The sequence below is a fragment of the Gossypium raimondii genome, chromosome 6 (assembly GCF_025698545.1).
Source record: "Gossypium raimondii isolate GPD5lz chromosome 6, ASM2569854v1, whole genome shotgun sequence".
Classification (NCBI taxonomy): Eukaryota; Viridiplantae; Streptophyta; class Magnoliopsida; order Malvales; family Malvaceae; genus Gossypium; species Gossypium raimondii.
The window spans coordinates 21,715,086-21,736,384 of NC_068570.1; the positions used below are offsets into that span (position 1 = coordinate 21,715,086).

Consider the following 21,299-nt stretch of genomic DNA (forward strand, 5'->3'; position numbering starts at 1 on the left):
TTGAGTTCGTTTTAGCTTAGTCTAGCTAACCCGAAGGTTGATTTGTGAAATCGTTAGAAGTTTAGGGACTTACCATTAAGGTGATAAGTAAGTTTGTGAACTTGGTTGTTAAATCCTTGAGTTTGAAGGTTAAGTATAAGTGTTTTTTAATAGATGATTTTTGATGATTTTAAGTTTAAGGACCTATTTGAGAGTATAGTAAAATGCAATGTGAATAATAGGAAATGATAGAAAATTTAGGCTGAATTGAAGACATAGAAAAATTCGCTAGTTTAGTTTTTGCATGGATTGTGGTTAAATTGTGAATTTTGGTTTAAGGACTTAATTGTACCAATGTAAAAGTGTTGAGGGTAATTTTGTAAAATCACCTTCAAAAGGGTTATGAGTTTGAATTAATTAGTTTTAAGATGACTTTGAATGATTTAATTGAATAAAATTATTATTTAAATCAAGACACTCAACAATCAGACTTGAATCGTGGAAAGGCCAAAGTTTCAGATTAGTTGTTGGTACCTTTTTGTGCGATCGTGTAGTCGAGGTAAGTTTATTTAATGGTAAACTAACCAACCTTGTAATTTGATGAAAAATTTATTTATGTTGCGCTTTGTATATAAATTGTTAAGTTGATATTATAAGTTTGTGTAATTTAAAATAATGTGTGTAAAACGTTGAGGATTAGGGAATGATATGGAAACATGCTTCGTTTGAGCCTTATGAATACTTAGGATACAAATGACACGTCATTAGAGATTATACGTTTTCAGGTGTTGGTCTTGGGTGTAATAGCCCGAATTTGGGCCTAGTCGAAACAGTGATTTCGGGACCACAAATGTAATATTTTGAAAATTTCTACAGTAAGATATTATCCTTGGTATAGTAAAATAAGGAAATAAAGTAACAAAAAGAGAAATTTTGAGTTATGTCAACATTGAGAAGTATATTATGACATATTAATGCAAGGAAGGATTAAATCGCAAAAGTGAGAAAAGTATTGTTGCCTAAGAGTAAATACTCAAAATTTGAGGGGTTAAAGTGTAAATATGAAAAAGTTGAAGGACCAAAGGTGTAAATATTTTAAGGGTGGAATGATCTAGAAACTAAGGAAAATGGATGAATTAGGACCAAATTGAATAAGATAAGAATTATGAGGGACTAAATCGTAATTTTACCAAATTAAGTGTGACTCAATGATGGAATTTTAAAAGATTATGAAGGGCAAAATGGTCAATTAGAAGAGAGAGAAATCTAGAAGGCAATGATATGTTGGTGATATTTTAGATTAATTAATTAAATAAATATTAGTTTATTAATATTTTAATATGATTTTTAAATGATATTTTATTAATTTATTATTATTCTATTTAGAATATATATGAAAGGAAAGATGAGGAATTATCATCTTCTTCCCCATGCAACCAACGTATGAAGAGGAAAGAAAGAAAGAAACTTTTTTTTCTTTACAATTTGGTCCTTTTATCAAAAATTCATCATTTTCACTTAGAAATCAAAAGAATTTCCATGTCCATCAAGAGAGAAAGATAACAATGAGACTATGGGGAGCTAGAATATCAAGTTAGATTCAAGAAATAGAAGCTGGAGGAGAGAGAAAATCAAGTTAAAGATTGAAATCAATTGAGCAAGGTAAGAACATCAAGATTTCAATATATTTTTGAGTTTGATATTATTGAAAAGGTATGAAATTGATGTTAATGTAGAGTTTTATTATATAAGGTTTTATGTTCTTGGTATGTTAGTGAAGAGAAAATAAGAGAAAGTGATGAGAAATGGTGTAGAGAAAGAAAATAAGAGTGTTATAAACTTAGTAATCAATATTTTACACTAAAACAGTTTCGACAGCAGCAGTCGGTTAACTTTGAAAAATCACCAAAAATTGTGGGAATTGAATTAGAAGATGAATAAAATATGAAATTAAATCTTATTGAGTCTAGTTTCTCATAGAAGAAATGGTGTAAGCAATAGAATTGTAAACCATGAGATATAATAAATTTTGTGAGACAATGTCAGAATGATTTCGGGCTCCCCTGTTCTGAATTTGGAAAATCATAAAAAATTGAAGAAAAATAATTATGAGTTATAATTTATATGATTAGAATCCTTAATGAATATATTTTCAAATTAAATAAATGGAAACATCATACAAATTCTGTACAATTAGATAATTCATTTTTAGTGAAGAGTGGTCGGAACTGTCAGACATCAAAATAGGGGAACTTTAAAGAATAAACTGTACTATTTGGCTAAACCAAAAATTTTGAAAATTTTATGGCAAGAATATATGTGAGTCTAGTTTCAGGGAAAATTAACAGATCTTAATTTGGATTTATTTAGCTCAAGATATAAATGATTTAGTGACTATGACTCAAATGGACAGCTTTGAATAAATTTACAAGAAAATAGTGAAATTATAGATAATGTTACTTATAAGCATGTTATGTAAATTAAGGATGTGGAATGGAGAGGAGGAGGAGGAAAATAAATTTATGAATATTATGCTAGCATGGATTTGCATTTCAAATGGTTAATTTGCATGATTTGGGCTCGAGGACTAAATTGAATAAAAGTAAAACTTTAGGGGTAATTTTGGAAAAATGTCAGAAAAAGACCAAATTGCATGAAATGAATTGTTTTATTATTTAAATTACTAAATGGAATGAAATATTAATTTAGATCAATATTGGGTGGAAATTCGAGAAAAATAGAAATTTTTCAAAATGTCCCGAATTTTAGTATTTCTTCAATTTAGCTTTGATAAGTTCGTATGAACTATATTTTGTATAATTTTAATTGAATTGAATGCTATTTGGTAATGAATATTATATATATGTGTGTTTGGAATTGAATTATTATTGGATCTTTTGAAATGATTATTGGAAGCTCGATTGGGTTGAAAGCTTTTTAGAGATATATCACATTATCTATTGGTTCTATCGGAAATTTTGGATGATTTGATTCTGGTTATTGTATAAGTTAAATTGGTTAATGTTAGCTCATAAATGTTTTGATTTTGATTGGTTATAAATATGAATGCTTGATGAAATAAAATGTCTGAAAATTAATTTGTAAACTCCGGTAATGCTCTATAACCCTATTCTGGGGAAGGATACGGGTTAGGGGTGTTACATTGGGTGTCTCGTCGATGGCTGAGGTCCTGCATTTGTTGTAGATTCTCCACAGCTCGTGTGAGCAGCATCGTGCAACCTAACATCCCGACCCACAGCTCATGTGAGCAGACCCATTTCATAGCTTGTGTGAGCATTACATGATACGATTATATTTACATGTATAGGTAAACTTCATGTAAGCATAGTTCCCGTGTATCCTAAGTAAATTCATTTGGTTCAATGAGTATTAAAGTTAAAGCAAATGTATGAGATGTATAAATTTTACATTGGATGTATGTTGAATGTTATAAACCAGTTCAATAACTTGTGAGAATGGTGATTGAAATTAGGAATCAATTATACATATGAGCATGCTAATGGAATAATGCATTAACTTTATAAATTGAGCCTATTTGGTAAGTTTTTGTTTAAGTTTGTACGTGCTTACTAAGCATTATATGCTTATGTATGTGTCTTTTTTTTCTTGTATATCATCGGTAAGCTTGATCGGTTGGAATTTCGTTGGAGCACAATCACACTATCCAATCATCGTTTTGGTAGCTTTCGGTTACTTTGGTTAAGGTTATAAATGGCATGTAATAGGGCTTAAATATTATCTTGGTTTGTTTTGATTAGGTGCCAGATCTATTTGTGTTTTATTGCCCTTTTTGAGGATGTTTTGTAAACATGGTATAGATATGTGATGTTAAATTCTTACGCATGCCTTTTTGAATGTGAATAGTATTGATTGTTTTGGCAATGTTTTAGGCTTGTTTAAATGTGTTTTTAAAGTATGAAAATGGTTGTTTTTTTAATTTGGCTTGGAACTTAGGGGTTGGATGAAAGTTTGCTTTGTTTTAGGAGCTTTTTAAGGTGCACACGGCCTAGGCGGTTCCATAGGGTCATGTGGAAAGCCACACGACCTAGGCTATTCTACACGGCCTGGCCACACAATCGCGCGACTCCTATTTCTAAAAGTTTCAAATTTTTGCATATTTGTCTGTTTTGATTCAAATTAGTCCCAGATTATTCCCAAACTATTTTTGAGGCCTCATAAGCTCGATTTAAGGCCCCCATAAGTGTATTTTTACCCTGATTTTTATAAGCTATTGAATGTTATTGTTTATTTTATATTTTTGTTTCTATTTGATGATAAAGGTCCTAATTTGTACTGTAATGCTCCGTAACCCCAATCTGGCGACAAATTTTTTCCTTACTTTTTATCACTTAATACCTAATATTAATATATTAATATTATAATTTCATCATGAAAATATCAAGGGTTTGGTCACCAAACAGTTCACTAACCATTGACATGACATAATTGCCATTTAAGTCCACCTATTTCCCCTTTCATGACCATTTAATATATTTAACTAATAGGATTTAACTTTTGTTGCTTTTACGATTTAATCCTTTTTGCTTAATTAGTGTTTTAAACATTTAAATTTCCTAACTAAAGTTTAATATGACTTTACTAAATGTTTGAAAATATTAAATTAATAATATTTACTGTCTCGTCGAAAATTGTGTTCCCAAAATCACCGTTTCCAACTCCACTAAAATCGAGTTGTTACAAATTGCCACAAGAAGAAGCAACCAAAATTTGCATTGATAGCACTCAAGATCAAGTGGCGGATATTTTTACAAAACCTCTCAAGGTTGAAGGTTTTCGAAGAATGCGTGATAAACTTGGCGTAATCAAGAAAAGATCAAATTAAGGGTAAGCGTTGAATATAATTTGTAACATTCCAGAATATATTTACGCATTACTTGCATGTACTTATATTTAATGAATGTATTAGAGTAGATGCATCTAGTTTAATGAATGTATTTGGAGAAGATGCATCTAGTAGTCATGCATGTATTTAACTAGGATACATGAATATGTTGAATCCAATACTCTTCCAACTACTATACAAATAGTGGTGAAGCATGGAAAGAGACAATATAAAGAAGATAAAGTTTAATACAAAGTGAGTTCATTTCTTTTCTAAAAAGCTATTTCTCTTCTACCTCCTTCCAGCTATTTCATCAGGGGATGATGGCATGGGCTATATCAACAACCATTTGCAAAAGGGTATGCTAAAAATCTCTCAAAGGTGCATTAGTTTCATTTTGTAAAAGGGTATTTACTTCAAACATCCGTATCAAGTGAAATCATGAGCTAATACACAGATTGCATCAACAATACCATTGATCTAAGCAAATGGTGCAAGAAAGTTTCTAACTTTATTAATACTAACCTTTCAACCAGTGCAGTAATTCCATATGCTAGTGCTGTTGGGAGGTTTTGTAGAGTTTCTGGCTCTTTTTTTTTCCGGGAAAATCTGCTATATTAGTGAGCACCTGCAAAGGAGCTTGATGTTGGCATAGGCCCTAAGCTATTTGGACTTGCTTTTGATGAAGCCCAATTGAAAACAAGTTTAAGAATTTAACATCAAGAGCCCAGAACTATAGCATAAGGTCCCAAAAGGTGAGAATAGATCAGATGGGATGGCCGAGAAAATGGTGTCAATGCACCAATCAGTTTAAAAAGTGCAATGCTTTTGAAGCTCATGAGATTGGGGGTTCATTATAAATAACATAGACTACCCCACCTTGAAAAAAATGGTGGCCACCATTGTAGCGTCTTTGCCTTCTTTTCTTTTAGCTTCATCTGTTGCTCACTCTTCTTCTACTTCGTCTTTGATTTTCAACAAGTTACGGTCTTCATCAAGGCTTAGATTTTCTTTTGCAGTTGCTCCTTTGTGTTCTCGAAGAGCCAAGTTTATGGCACATACTCTCGCTTCCGCCAATCTTGGTCTTACTCAGCCCGCCAGCATCGAAAACCCCAAGGTCACCCCTCTTTTTTTGCTCTCTTGGGATTAAGAAAAAAATTGGGTTTTAGATTGAGAGTTTTGGGTTGAATTGTTTTTACCCTTTTGCTAATGGGATATCTATCTTTCTCAAGAAAAAAAAAAGGTGAACTTTTTGGTAGGTTTTTAGGATATGTTTTCTAAGAATTGACCTTTGAGGGCTATAGGCTCAATTGCCACTACTTAATATTCATATGATAAGGTCATCTTACTTAGATCCTTGGCCTCACTTTTGGTTTCAATATGTAAAGGTTGTTTCTTTGTGTGTGTTTCATTTTAGTGAAATACCAAAAAAATTATACTAAAATGGATGTTCTCTCTTTTGTTAAAAATGCTGGAAAGATAGGTTTTGCTGCAAAAGAGATAATTTTGTTTTCTAAAGAATTGATCTTTGAGGGCTATAACTAAACTTTGTCAGTATTTAATATTTATATGGTAAGATAATCTTAATTAGATCCTTGGCTTCATTCTTGGTTTCAATATGTAAAGGTTGTTCCTTTGTGTGTGTTTCATTGTAATGAAATTCCAAGACAATGATACTAAAATGGTTGTTGTCTCTTTTGTGAAAAATGCTGGAAAGATCGCATTTGCTGCAAAAGAGATCGATGTGGGAGAATGGAAAGGGGACATGCTTGCTGTTGGTGTCACTGAGAAAGACATGACCAAGGATGAAAACTCCAAGTTTCAAAACTCAATTTTGAAGAAATTAGACAGGCTGTTAGGTGGTCTTTTAGCTGAGGTCTCCTCCGAGGAGGATTTCACGGGGAAATCTGGCCAATCAACAGTTCTTAGACTTCCCGGCCTGGGCTCGAAACGGGTTGGTTTGATTGGTCTTGGACAATCAGCTTCATCACCATCTGCTTTCCGTGGACTCGGCGAGGCTGTTGCTGCAGCAGCAAAGACTGCTCAAGCCAATAGTGTGGCTGTGGTCCTTGCCTCATCAGAAGGCCTCTCAAATGAGTCCAAGCTTGGTATTGCTTCAGCAATAGCATCTGGTAATGCTTTTATGATTTCTTAATATCATGACTGATGTTAGTATTTGCAAAGATTGAGATTGATCAATGTTGAATGGTTTGCATTCTCATAGGAGCGGTGTTGGGAATACACGAAGATAATAGATACAAGTCAGAGTCAAAGAAACCACAGCTTAAATCTTTGGATATCCTTGGTCTTGGAACTGGACCAGATTTGGAGAAGAAGCTCAAGTATGCTGAAGATGTTTCTTCTGCCATAGTATTTGGAAGAGAGCTTGTGAACTCACCAGCCAATGTACTTACCCCCGGTATGTATGAGTGCTATTCTTGCTTTTCATCAAGTATAGAAAGCTGAATTTCGAACTTGGTGATAGGGCTGCTTTTGTATGAGAAAGATGAGAGAAATATTAAATTGTGATCTAATGTGTCTTTTTCTTGTTGCAGCTGCACTAGCAGAAGAGGCTTCGAAAATTGCTTCCTCGTACAGCGATGTTATATCTGCAAACATCTTGACCGCAGAGCAATGCAAGGAGCTGAAGATGGGATCTTACCTGGGAGTTGCTGCAGCATCTGATAATCCCCCTTATTTCATCCATTTGTGCTACAAACCCCTGAGTGGACCTATTAAAGCCAAGTTAGCATTAGTTGGAAAAGGATTGACTTTTGACAGGTAATTTCATATGTACTTACTGGCATATACTAGTAAGAAGATAGTTCATGTTTTAGTCACGGTAGGAAATAAAACAAGGATAAAGACGAGATGCCATAATAACGGGTTCTTCACTAAGTATATTTATGCGCACATCTCTAGTGTTACCACTAAACATGGGATCTCATTTTCCCTTTTTTCACTTATTTCTATGTGCAGTCTATTACACGCATAATTTGAACAAAATTTCTTCCTAATGCTATTGGGATCTTTCTAAAATGAGTGGTTGGAATACTACCTTTGTTCTTTTTTACCCTGGTGGGTATGTATACCATATAGGTTTTTAATACTTGTCTTAAATGTTCTTAGTGGTGGCTACAATATCAAGACTGGACCTGGTTGCTCAATTGATGTTATGAAGATAGACATGGGAGGTTCTGCAGCAGTTCTTGGTTCAGCCAAAGCTCTCGGGCAAATCAAACCTCCTGGAGTTGAGGTATGTCATTTGCTTGGTCTCATTTTGCTATTATTCCGCTCCACTACTCTCGCTGTATCCTTTTGAAAGTTGTATTTTAAAAGGGTGGGGGAAGGATGAGTACTATTTTCTTGTGTTTTATTTATTCATTCATGTTCGTATGCTTTTCCGATTTCTTCACGGAACCTATGTTGTCGCTTAGTAAAATTATCCTTACATGCAGGTTCATTTTATTGTTGCATCTTGTGAAAACATGATAAGTGGAACGGGTATGAGACCCGGAGATATCCTCACAGCGTCAAATGGAAAGACAATTGAGGTAATACTTTGTTTGATGTGATTAAAAGAAAGGAAAATCAAAGTATTCATAAACTATTTGGTGCTGTGACATTTATAACTGCAATAAGTGGCTTGTTGATCACTTTGCTGATTTTCAGGTTAATAACACCGATGCAGAAGGCAGGCTTACACTCGCAGATGCTTTGGTATATGCTTGCAACCAAGGTGTTGAGAAGGTAAAGCCAAATGATGCACATCCGGTTTTTGTGATGACAGTTTTAAACCTGATCTTATATGGACGATTAGAATTGTATTCTAAGACTACATTTGCTTATATTGCAGATAGTCGACCTGGCAACACTAACCGGGGCTTGTATTGTTGCTCTTGGACCGTCGATTGCAGGTATGTGCATGACATTTGAATTCTATAATTGCTGGAAAATAGTGTTATGCGTCCTTTTTTGTTAGTTTTGGAAACTTAAAGATTTTGTTATTTTTTAATAATTATGATGATCACTTTCTCGATGACAATTAAGCTTGGAGAAGCAATAGGGTATCTGAATGTTTTGCACACTTAATCATGCATATGGTAGGGATAACTACAAAGAATTTCCTTCTTTCCGTGGAAAGTTTTTTCTAGATTCATAGTTCAGAAGGCCATTGCATTTTCATTTGTTGTTGCTCAATTGTAGGCAAAAGTTCCCTCCATGTTTGATTCATCGGGGTTCTATTTCTTTTTTCAGGCGTCTTCACACCTAGTGATGAACTTGCAAAGGAGGTATTCGAAGCTTCTGAGATCAGTGGTGAGAAATTTTGGAGGATGCCGCTAGAGGAAAGCTATTGGGAGTCTATGAAATCAGGAGTTGCTGATATGGTAAATACCGGTGGTCGCCCAGGTGGTGCCATCACAGCTGCTCTGTTCTTGAAACAGGTAAGTGATCATTTTGACATTTTTATCTGCACTTTACACACTTGAATATTTGAATCCCCTAGTTACACTGGTTGCTAAAACTTGATTATTGAACTATGGTTTCACAGTTCGTTGATGAAAAAGTACAATGGATGCACATTGACTTGGCTGGCCCTGTCTGGAATGAAAAGAAGCGCGTAGCAACTGGCTTTGGCGTCTCAACTTTGGTGGAATGGGTGCTGAAAAACTCCTCTTAAATGAAGAACTTGGTCCATAACTATGAGGATGGAACAAAGAGAAGGATTGAAAACCTTTGTTTGTTGGGTACTGGGAGAACCATTTCATGAATAAAACATTTGGTAATTAAGGGGGGAAGGAAAGGGAAGCTAGATATATACATATATACGTGTGCGTATATATCCTTTGAGATTGTTTAAAGTAAAATTATGGAACCAAGTCTCTTTCATGGTGATTGTGTTCTACCTTGATGTTTGTGATATTTGGTTAAGTGAAGAACTTGGATAAACGTAAGTTTGAGCTTAATTGTTGGAAAGGATAACTACAAATTTTGAAAAAAAAAATGATTTAGATCATAAAATAGACAGAAAATATCTTGGTGGATGATACTTGTTCTTCTATTCACACATTAGAAAAGTAGTATAAATTGAAAACTTTCTCCTCTATGTGAACAAGGTTTTTTTTTTTTCTTTTGGTACATAAAAGATGAGAAAGAAAAAGTGCTTTTACAGCAAGCATCACCTTGTAGCAAGGATTAAGGCCTAAAAAGGACTGTAATTGTTTATCTCACAAGTCACATCATGAGTATTTTTAGGCTTAGACCTATAGGTGTTTATCTCACAAGTCACATCATGAGTTTGACGTGTATATCTGTTAGGAATTAAGTTGTAAAAGAAAAGACTGTCCAAATAAGTAACACCAAAACAGACTTGTGACACATAGCTGTCTGTTCGACACATTGGCCAGCTCAACTCTACTTGTTTTAGGTGCTATTGGATTGGACCCAAAAAGCTACCGAAGACTGAAATAAAGATGATTAAGTTAATTTTAGCAAATGAATTTGATAAGTAAATTCACTTTGGTACATATTTTTTATCCACTTAAATTAACAATTAAATCCATTTCAATCTATAAACATGTCATCAAATTTTGATCCAACTAGCTTGTAAACAGAACAATATTTTAAGTTGGATGGAGAAATGATGATATTACTTGCAACTTCGTTGAATGATTATTGTGCATAAACAAAATATCCCATCCCTTTCATGTCTTGAAGGTTTGATGATGAGCTTACGTCTTCCTCTGCTAGGAGATCACTCTCTCACCATCCACATTGCTCCCCATTGTTTGTTTTACTACACATTATAGAGCAGAAAAGGGGCATCAAAATCATACATGTTTGAGAGGTCTAAATCATTTTCCCTTTTTTTCTGGGAAAATATGATAGAAATGATAATAAATGGGTTATTCAATCTGCAATTATTATTCCTTTTAATGTTCATTTAGATAGAGAGTGACAAAGAGCTTGAAACCAATTCCAAAAACATGTAAACTCATCTTCTTTTTGGTTTAATATTCTTTTGGTACCCTCATATTTGTTTTTAATTAATATGATACTTATATTTGATAAAATTATACACAAGATAAATGTTTGTTTAGGGAGATCGAGATAAAATTATAAATTTTGGAGGTATGAAAATTGCATTATTATTTGTTTGGAGGGCAAAAATGAAACCTTTTCATTCAATTAATAACTAAAAGAGTTTAAATAGGATGATTTAATGGGGTAAGCTTGGCTACACAATTTTAGTCGTAGAAGATAATCATATCAAATTTTTAGTATCTACTTTGGGTTTTAAATTTGATAAATTAACATTATTAATTTTAGATATTAAAATATTTTTTATCAAATACTAGTATTATATTAAAAATATCAAAATTGAATATGAAATTATGTATTATGCCATTCCTTTTTTTTCAAAACTTGTCTCTCCTCGTGATTTTTACTACATACTAAGGATTTGTTTAAATAACATAGAGTAATTGGATGAAAATGTAACTATTAGGGTAGTAATTACATCCTTTTGTAATTACAAAAATTGTAATTCCACAAACGTATTTGGTATTAGGGTAGTAATTACATCTTTTGTAATTATATTGTATTTCCATGTCATCTTTGATAGTACAAAATAATAATTATGTAATTTATATTTTTAAAAGAATATTAATTATTATAAAAATTATCAATACGATAATTTTTTAAAACAACTAACAAAATTAAAATCAAATCATCGGTAATTTGATTGCTAATAAAATGATAAGAAAATAAGCATCATATTCAATTTACACTCAACACAAACTCTTTATCATTATCTATTGGTCATTGCCTGAGTTCATTATTTGAATCGAATTTGTATTGTCAAGATTATCAAGATCTCTTTCTTCCATGTACAATTCACACCGTTGATTATAAAACTTACATAAAACTAATTTGGAGAAAGACTTATCCTACATAACAATCCTTGATCCGTGAATTAATTTAAAATAATATATGTAACCTTTATAAAAAAATTTGTAAAGTGTTGAATGATTTTTACAACGCTCCTTATAAATAATATAATATTTTATTATAACTCTAAAAAATATTTTTATAAATAAGTTATGGTAAAAAATTATAACACTTTTTTAAAAATAAGTATATTATTTTTATAATATAGATAATTAACATATAAATAATGTATGTTGATTTTTTAGCCATAATTTTAGATTTTTAAGATTTAAACAATATAATTATTGGTTATAACTTTATAAATACATATAAATCATTTTATAATATATATTTTAAGACTTATAATATAACTATAGAAATTTTTGTCATAACCATCTCAAACATTCATATGTATTCATACTTATAATATAATTTTCATAACTTAAAATCGTATAAAAATAAATCTTTTATAAATTAAATCATGTATGAGTATTTGAAAAGACATAGAATAATTAGATTTAAGTATAATTGGATGCGTAATTATTTCGATTCTCACCTTCTATTAAGAAATGAAAATGTAATTAGGTGCTTCAATTATACTCAATTCAAGAAGATTCACAAATTACAATAGTTAACCAAATATGCGATCATTGTATAATTACACTCAAATACAGTTGCTAAGTTACTTTCTAAACACGAATTAAACCAAAAAAATTGATTTTTATTTTTAAAACTTTCAATGAATTTTTTAAAAAATGTTACCAGAAAACGGTGATAATTGTACGACATTGGGATTTTAAAAATATTGGATGAGTCTTAAAATATAAATATATTTTATTTATTTATTTTACATCAATTTAATCGTTAATTCGAATGCTTAAATGTGAGCCACGTGGATTATAATTAGACTATGGAATTAAATTATAAGTATTTACTATTTCAACAATTTAAATATGTTTTGTTTTTATTTGTTAAAATTATATTTTGGCATCTAACGTAATGGGTTAATTTTTAGTGTTTAATTTGGGTTTTAGGGTTAATTTAATAAAATTTATAATTAATCTTAAAATGATGAAAAATTCATAGCCATCAAACTATATTAAATAAATTCACAATTAAGACCAAATCTATTCTATTAATAAAACCATAAAGATGTAAACAATTAACTCTAAAATTTGTAATTAAAATTAAAAATTAATATATTTACTTTTGAGTACTAAAATGTATAATTTTATAAAATATAAGTAGCACATTAACATAAAAAAAAAAAACACAAGGCAGGCATTACGTTAAAAACAAAAAGAGTTATTAAGCCAAAACTTTAATGACGGAGTTAACATCCGAATTCTCCATGTGATGGGTATAGGTGCATTTACAATTTTGATTCTTGTGTTTTATTCTAGGTCAAATGTATTATTTTAATTGGGATGAACTGACCTGTTGGATAAAAATCAGTTAGTCTACTGTTTAGATAATAGGGATTAAACCAATCTCTGGACCAACCGTTCGAAACTGTTAAAAAACCAGAAACCATCCTATTTTATTTATATATATTTAAAATTTAATTATTATATTAAAACATTGCATTTAGTGATACAACACTAATGCTTCAGGGGACTCAATTAGAAAATTTAGAATTTAGAGACTGGTTTGAAATAAGTAAGATAGGTTGGGGAGGTTTGCTAGAATTTAATTTAACCATGTATGTATAATCCGCCTGCTTCTTCTTCTTGTTCCCAACTGAACCCTTTCTCCCTCTTCTTGTTTCTTGCTTCACAAACAAGAAAATTTAAACTTAATAAACACCAAACGCAAAGCAAAACATAGCAAAGCATAGCATAGCAAAGCAAAGCAGGCTGGTTTTTATTTTTTATTTATTATTATATATATATATATAAACTTAGTACCATTTTAGATGGCGGGGGGAAAGTGAGAATCCGGGTAATCGGGTCTAGATCCGAGCATAACCCATGGAGGGTCATAGGTTTCAGGTGGGATGGGTGTTCTCCGTTTTTCTTCTCTGCTTCTTCTTCTTCTTCCCTGCCCATTGCTTCTACCTCCCTGGTGTTGCCCCTGAAGATTTACAAAAGGTCAGTTTCTTCGTATGCATGCATAGTTGATGTAACATCATCATCATGCATTTTGACTTGTGTTTTCCATTCTGTTATTGGATTTTGTTTAGATCTGCGTTTTATCATGTCTAGAATCGCCATTTTGGTTTCAATGGTTATGAATAAGATTATCAAACATATTTTACAAAAAAATAAAGTTGTATTTGCCTGTACTTTATTGTCCCAGAATAAACATAAACAAAAAAAAAAAAAGTCCATACAGAGAATAGGAAAAGTTTCGAATCAATTTGTGACCACATAATTACCCTAATAGAATAAGAGAAGATTAAATTATAATTAGCTGTTAATTTACTTGGCTAAAACTCAAAAGCCTAAGCTAATTTTAAGATTTACGGTGCACTGATAATCCCACACCGCCTAGCGAGACAAGGTATAAGCTAATATCTCCTATAAAGTAGATGCGCGAATCCGGTCAAAGGTATGATCCTTCAGGCAGTAACGGGATATGATGAGTGGTTAATTCTCACAATCGTTGTGGGATGAGTGTCCGCCCCAAAGCCTGGTTACGACACTCGGGCACTCTCCTTTTTACCACCTGATCCCAATCTTGAAGGAATACTATAGTTAAAACAAGAACAAATTTTAGCCCAGATTAAAGCCTGGCTGGTTAATGGTGGTGTTGTGGATAGCTAGGCTCTTGTTGCTGTTTGTTGACCCAGTTCAGATTGATCCCCTTGGACCTTGGTTGCCAATGCCCATTAGGTTTTTACCAATTGAACCCTTGAGCAAAACCATCCAAGAAACTCTAATAGTCTAAAATATCAGTTTTTGAAATTCTAGCAAAAGAGGAGAAGACATGATTAGGGGTGAGCAAAACTCAATTCGACTCGAAAAATTGAAAAAAAATTCGAATTTCGAGTTAAACGAATCGAGTTATTCGAATCAACTCGAATTTTTTTTTCAAATTTCGAGTTCGAATTGAGTTGAGTTTTCGAGTTCGAATCGATTTGAGTTTTCGAATTCGAATAACTTGAATAATTTGAATATCAAACTATAATATTTTACATTTTTACCTCAAACTCCCAAACCTTTTTACTTTTCCCTAAAAACTTTTACTCCTTCCCACTTCCCCCCAAAACTTTTACTTCCCTCCCCTCCCAACCCCCAATCTACCCAAAATCCATTTCCCACCAAAATTTTACTCTCCCATTTATTTTTTCTCAAAATTTTACTCCCAAATACTCTCAAAACCTTTTATTTTCTCCCCAAATTTTTACTCCCTCCCACTTTTCCCCTAAAACTTTTATTTCCTTCCCATCCCACCTCCCATCTATCTCAAACCCTCCCCCCTCCATTTTTTTTTAATATTTTCCCTCCAAAATTTTACCCCCTATTTACTTTCCCTCCAACTTTTATTCCTCAAAACTTTTATTTTTCCCTAAATTTTACTTCTCACCCTTTACTCTCAAATAAAAATCAAAATTATCCAAAAATCACTAAACATAAATAGTAATAATTTTATTTATATCTACTATTTATATTATTAAATTAAATTTCACATTTTATATTATTTATATTATTGAATTGTTTAGTCATATTGAATATTTATATTAAAATTGAATTATTAATTATGCCATAAAAGATTCGTGTTAAAATTTTATATTGGTATCAATTTCACATTTTATTTTTAAATAACTTTTATTAAAAAATCATATTTTTACATTTAATATATTTTTAATTCTAAAATACATAGTGACAAGAATCAAGATAATTGAAACAACTAAGCAAGCAAAGAAGCTAACCAAGATATAAAAAATTAATAAATAAATTATGAAGTGATGAAAGTTAATAAAAAATTTGATTAAGGTGGACAAATTTTATTACGATGGGTGACAATGGTTACAAGGACCCAAAATCATTTTTTAAAATTTAACTCGAACAAATATATTCGATTCGATTCGATTCGATTCGATTCGAATTCCATCTCACTCGACTCGATTCGAGAAAACTTCAAATAAAATTAGGATGATAAAATGAGATTCAAAAACTCGATCAACTCGAAAATTTTCGATTCGATTCGATTTGATTCGATCAAATACTCACCCCTAGACATGATCCTTCAGAAATTCATTTTGAATCATTAAGTTTGTTTGCCTTATATATTATTGCCCCTGCCACAACATTCCGCATTTAGATACTACTACCGTACTATCAAGAGGATTAGCTGCCAAAGGTATTTATCCAGCGGTAGGATCCTTTAGACTCAACGTCTACTATGCTCCAACCTTGAATCGTTGGTGAGGAACATTATGAAACTGCGCAAAGGGTTAAGCAAACCTTACAGCGTTACAAAGAACTTCAGGACATTATAGCTATCATTGGGTTGGACGAATTGTGATTGCAGATTATTTGCCAAATGTTAAGTTTTCCTCCACGTATCTAATATGCCATTGGAATAGAATTATTGTCCTTTTGACTAAAATTTTGAAGACCTGAAATTTCATGTACATTGACCAGAGCTTCGAATGTCCAATGATCTTTTATGAAATGAAAAGGCTCTTTTAAGCCCCCTGAAACATGAACTTTCAAGCAATACTTTGGAGATTTTTTCCGATTGTTTATTACTTGGATAAAAAAGCAACTATATTCCTACTTTTTGCAACTTGAACACTTAGCCTTATCTCACCATCAAGCAACCTTTCAGTTGTGCCAAGCCTGAAATGCTTAAGATAAGCGGATTCCATATCTCAAGCTTTAACAATCTACAGTCTGGATCTGTTCATAGTATAAATGATGCTGGAATAAGTATTAATCTCTTACATTGCTTATCCGAGATATGTTTCAGTACTCACCTAAATTTTGTATTCGGAAAAGGAGTTCATTATTTTCATGCTTAAAATTTGAGGAATATTTACGATTGATTAAAGATTATGGATCTTTGATGCTCAATAATCAACATTGGGGATTTTCGAATTAAACAAGTGAGGGTTTAATGTATTTTTATCCTAATCTCCTTTTATGCAGGGGGATCCATTGTATGTAAAAGTGAATAAGCTGACTTCAACTAAAACACAACTCCCATTTTCCTACTATTCCTTACCTTATTGTCAGCCCGAGCATATAGTTGACAATGCTGAGAATCTTGGGGAAGTCCTTCGAGGCGATCGAATCGAAAACTCCCCTTATGAGGTGAGTTTGAACTCCTTAGATCACACTTGTGTATGTCTCTTTTATGTATTTTTGTTTCCTTAGAGATTTGTAGGATTGTTTGTTTGCAGTTCAAAATGAGAAAACCACAAATGTGCAATATCGTATGTCGTAAAGTTCTAGATAAGAAAACTGCAAAGGCGTTCAAGGAGAAGATCGATGATGAATATCGAGTTAACATGTGAGGATCTCATTATGAAAATCTTAATTATAGTTTTCCGTTTATTCTTTGGTTAGTGACTGATTTTTACTATGTGTTATTGATAGGATTTTGGATAACCTTCCATTGGTTGTTCCCGTAAGAAGGTTCGACCAGGAAAATGGTGTAGTGTATCAGCATGGATTTCATGTCGGTCTCAAAGGACGTTATGCTGGTGTAAGTGCTTGATTGATCGGCATTTCGGCATCTTTTTAGAATTTACTGGTTAGAATATTATTTCCGTGCAAGCAATGCTTGTTTTGCTGTTCTTACTTGCAGAGCAAGGAAGAAAAACAATTTATCAACAATCACTTGACATTTACAGTCAAATATCACAAGGATCCACATGCGGATTCGGCTAGGATTGTCGGATTTGAGGTCAAACCATTCAGGTTAAAATTTTCTTTATTTGTTACCTTTACTTTCTCCTACCAATGGTGTGTTTATTTTTTATGCTTCTTGGCAAATCATTTTGATGAATGCAGTGTTAAACATGAATACAAGGGTGAGTGGAATGAGAAGACCCGTCTGACAACCTGTGATCCCCAAACAAAACGTGCAGTGACTAGTTCCGAATCTCCTCAGGAGGTTGAAGAAACAAGGGAAATCATATTTACATATGATGTCGAGTTCCAGGTAAGGCCTTGTATGCCACTCTGTGAAAACAGAATGCGTGCTGCTTTTTACAGCTTGGTTACTCAACCTGATGATATTTTATTCTAATTGACTTGGTTCTTGTTGTCATCTTGCAGGAAAGTGATGTAAAGTGGGCGTACCGATGGGATACCTATCTTCTGATGGCTGATGATCAGATCCATTGGTTCTCAATCGTTAATTCATTGATGACTGTCCTTTTCCTCTCGGGAATGGTGGCTATAATCATGCTGCGAACTCTTTATCGGGATATCTCCAAGTATAACCAACTCGAAACGCAAGAAGAAGCCCAAGAGGAGACAGGGTGGAAGTTGGTTCATGGGGATGTTTTCAGGGCTCCAGCAAACTCTGACTTGCTCTGTGTGTATGTCGGAACCGGGGTTCAGTTTTTTGGTATGATTCTTGTTACCATGATCTTTGCTCTCCTAGGCTTCCTATCACCCTCAAATAGAGGTGGATTAATGACAGCCATGCTTCTACTCTGGGTCTTCATGGGCCTGTTTGCCGGATACTCCTCAGTTCGTCTTTATAAGCTGTTCAAGGGAACAGAATGGAAGAAAATTACACTCATAACGGCTTTTATGTTCCCTGCTACCATCTTTTCCATTTTCTTCGTCTTGAATGCTCTGATATGGGGACAGAAATCCTCTGGGGCGGTGCCATTCGGAACCATGATTGCTCTGGTATTGCTATGGTTTGGTATCTCAGTCCCCCTCGTTTTCATAGGTAGTCATATCGGTATTCAGAAGCCAACAATTCAGGATCCAGTGAAAACTAGTAAAATCCCAAGGCAAATCCCGGAACAGGCTTGGTACATGAACCCAACATTCTCCATCTTAATTGGGGGCATACTTCCATTCGGGGCTGTTTTCATCGAGCTCTTTTTGATCCTCACTTCGATATGGTTGCATCAGTTTTATTACATATTTGGCTTCCTCTTCATCGTCTTTGTCATCCTCATTGTCACTTGCGCCGAGATCACGATTGTGCTCTGCTACTTCCAGCTATGCAGCGAGGACTACCGATGGTGGTGGAGATCCTACTTGACTTCAGGTTCTTCTGCTCTCTACTTATTCCTCTACGCTGCCTTCTACTTCTTCACGAAACTCGACATCACCAAGCCTGTATCCGGAGTCTTGTACTTCGGGTACATGTTGATCGTGTCTTACTCGTTCTTCGTGCTGACGGGGACAATCGGTTTCTATGCATGCTTCCGGTTCACAAGGCTCATATACTCATCAGTGAAGATTGAATGATCTATTTTGAGGGGAAATTGCAAATTTGTTTCATCAAAAGTAATATCCCAAACAGAATCAGAAATGCAGGAAATCATTGGCCATGGAGATTGCCATTTGAGTTCAATTTTTGAATCATTGATCATACAAATTGTTTAATTATTTTAGCATTACAGGTTCATTGGTGTTACTGGTTTTCCTATACTCTTTTATATATATATATAAAAGGACAGATTTGACACAAGAATTTTAATAATGTTATAATTGAAGTTATATTTTTAAATCCAAAAATGGAGAGATTAAATTCTTTGACTCTAGTGTTTTCTTCTACTTGTTTAATTGGATCCATTACTTTTACTTTTTTTTTTAAATTACTGTTACTGTTTTTATGAAGCAATTGAGTGGGTAGAGGATTCACAGCATATAGAACATAGAGTTGATAATAATGACCCAAACATATTCACGTCGGATTCATAATATCCAGATTGTAATTTCGTTATATTCAAGCATACGAAACTTAGATTGAATCTAAATTGATTTAATTTGATTTAATTATAAAATTTAATCATTTAAATACGCTCAACTTGAATTCGTATTAATCTGAATATAAATTAATTCAACTCCAAGTGACATGAAATAAACTGAAACTCAAAATAACTGAATCGAAATGACTGAAATAAGTAACATAAAATAACTTGAAAATGATATAAATCTATAATGGTCTTATTTTAAGAACTCGAATGATTTAAACTCAAAATCTGATTCAAATCAAAATGGCCGAAATGACTCCATCTAGATTATTGAATGATAATGAACACAACGTTTGAAAAATTCCAAAGCAAAAGTGACTAAAATCATTCAAACTTGTAAGTGATTAATCCGAAAATAATCCAACGTAAAAGGACCGAAAGTGAAAATTTTCAAAAAAAAAAATATAGGAAACATGGGAATTGAACCCGACGTGAATCGAACACGCAACCTTCTGATCTGGAGTCAGACGCGCTACCATTGCGCCACGGATCCCTTGTCATTTTAATCTAAAAAATAAATATTGGTATTATCTTATTAGTGTGTCCTTGAACGAGGTTTGATTTGATTTCATAGTTTGTGGGGAGATTGAGTTTTTATTATACCATACGTGAAGTCTATCTCACTACATATATATAAATTTCGTCCAATTAAGATTTATTATGAATCGATATGAGTATACTTCATTTCCTTCTATGGGAACCCATGAGAAGCAGGGCATATCCATATCTGCATCTACAGCAGTAATCTAAGCTACCAATTTAGTTGTTTTCTTATGAATCAAATATATATTTTTAAATTTTACAACGCACTTTGTTTTTAGTTTTATAATTCACTTTGAAACGAATCAATCCAAATTTAAGAGTTTAAGTTAGGATTATACTACTAAAGACAACATAAGTACACATTTCTAGATAAGTTCAATACGGTTATTACTTAAAAATTTATTAAATGTCTATTTGTTCATTTACTTTAAAATGATAAATTACACTTGTAGTTATCCAACTATTGGTAAGTTTTTTTTAGGTCATCCAACTATTCGATATTTTCTTTTTTAGTCACCAGTCGTTAAATGACGGATGAAAAGATGATGTGGTAACTTTTAAAATTTACATAATTGCAACTTTAACCCTCAATGTTTACACATTGTGTATTTCTTTTTTCAATTTTGCTTTTCTTTTTGACAATTTCACCTAAAAAGTTAAAAGAAACAAATCCATAAGCTAAATTTGATCGTAGATATCCCCAAAAGGGAAACACCTAAAATCTAAGATAGTAATTTTCATTTTTTTCTCATTCTTTTAAAATTAACCTCTACTTCACAAATAAAAGTAAAACGCAAAAATAAAAATAAAAAATTATACAATGTGTAAATATTAAGGGTTAAAGTTGTTATTATGTCAATTTTAAAAGTTGCCAAGTTATCTTTCCATTAGTAAGTTAACAACAAGTGATAAAATAAAGAAAAATTCAAATAGTTGGGTGATCAAAAAGAAAAAAGTCAAATAGTTGAGTGACCATTTTGTAACATTTCATAGTTGAGTGACCAAAAAGAAATTTATTAATAGTTAGATGGCTATCGGTGTAGTTTACCCATTAAAAATTCGATTATAAAACTTGTAAAACTCAAT

The 21,299-nt window shown here is 32.5% G+C and overlaps 2 protein-coding genes and 2 non-coding genes across 5 annotated transcripts; 3 read left to right on the forward strand and 1 right to left on the reverse strand.

Moving 5' to 3' along the window:
- Window positions 1-5,676: 5,676 nt before the first annotated feature.
- LOC105773246 (leucine aminopeptidase 1) lies at window positions 5,677-9,810 on the forward strand. Its single transcript, XM_012594971.2, has 10 exons — window positions 5,677-5,960; window positions 6,561-6,975; window positions 7,068-7,262; window positions 7,399-7,624; window positions 7,973-8,099; window positions 8,302-8,397; window positions 8,516-8,593; window positions 8,700-8,760; window positions 9,101-9,288; window positions 9,396-9,810. The coding sequence occupies exons 1-10, from the start codon at window positions 5,733-5,735 to the stop codon at window positions 9,522-9,524; spliced, it is 1,743 nt and encodes a 580-aa protein (XP_012450425.1). The 5' UTR covers window positions 5,677-5,732; the 3' UTR covers window positions 9,525-9,810.
- Window positions 9,811-13,408: 3,598 nt separating this feature from the next.
- On the forward strand, window positions 13,409-19,431 carry LOC105774593 (transmembrane 9 superfamily member 10). 2 transcript variants are annotated; one of them, XM_052632294.1, is made up of 7 exons: window positions 13,409-13,863; window positions 16,870-17,034; window positions 17,108-17,233; window positions 17,320-17,428; window positions 17,531-17,643; window positions 17,737-17,887; window positions 18,004-19,431. In XM_052632294.1, the coding sequence occupies exons 2-7, from the start codon at window positions 16,976-16,978 to the stop codon at window positions 19,159-19,161; spliced, it is 1,716 nt and encodes a 571-aa protein (XP_052488254.1). In that variant the 5' UTR covers window positions 13,409-13,863; window positions 16,870-16,975; the 3' UTR covers window positions 19,162-19,431. The 2 variants fall into 2 exon arrangements, with proteins under 2 accessions (XP_052488254.1, XP_012452588.1); XM_012597134.2 differs by having other exon boundaries at window positions 17,124-17,233.
- LOC128042201 (small nucleolar RNA Z279/snoR105/snoR108) lies at window positions 14,346-14,448 on the forward strand. Its single transcript, XR_008197406.1, has one exon. It is a non-coding gene; the product is annotated as a small nucleolar RNA Z279/snoR105/snoR108 (small nucleolar RNA).
- A 660-nt stretch (window positions 19,432-20,091) lies between the features above and the next one.
- Window positions 20,092-20,163, reverse strand: TRNAW-CCA (transfer RNA tryptophan (anticodon CCA)). Its single transcript has one exon. It is a non-coding gene; the product is annotated as a tRNA-Trp (tRNA).
- Between the last annotated feature and the right edge of the window lie 1,136 nt (window positions 20,164-21,299).

Bases quoted from the DNA above. Each gene is read 5' to 3' on its own strand.
- LOC105773246 (XM_012594971.2), top strand. From the start codon at position 5,733: ATGGTGGCCACCATTGTAGCGTCTTTGCCTTCTTTTCTTTTAGCTTCA. The intron at 7,263-7,398 runs GTATGTATGAGT...TTCTTGTTGCAG, and splicing joins AGCCAATGTACTTACCCCCG to CTGCACTAGCAGAAGAGGCT. The intron at 8,761-9,100 runs GTATGTGCATGA...TTCTTTTTTCAG, and splicing joins TCTTGGACCGTCGATTGCAG to GCGTCTTCACACCTAGTGAT.
- LOC105774593 (XM_012597134.2), top strand. From the start codon at position 13,744: ATGGAGGGTCATAGGTTTCAGGTGGGATGGGTGTTCTCCGTTTTTCTT. The intron at 17,035-17,123 runs GTGAGTTTGAAC...GTTTGTTTGCAG, and splicing joins TCGAAAACTCCCCTTATGAG to TTCAAAATGAGAAAACCACA. The intron at 17,429-17,530 runs GTAAGTGCTTGA...TCTTACTTGCAG, and splicing joins TCAAAGGACGTTATGCTGGT to AGCAAGGAAGAAAAACAATT.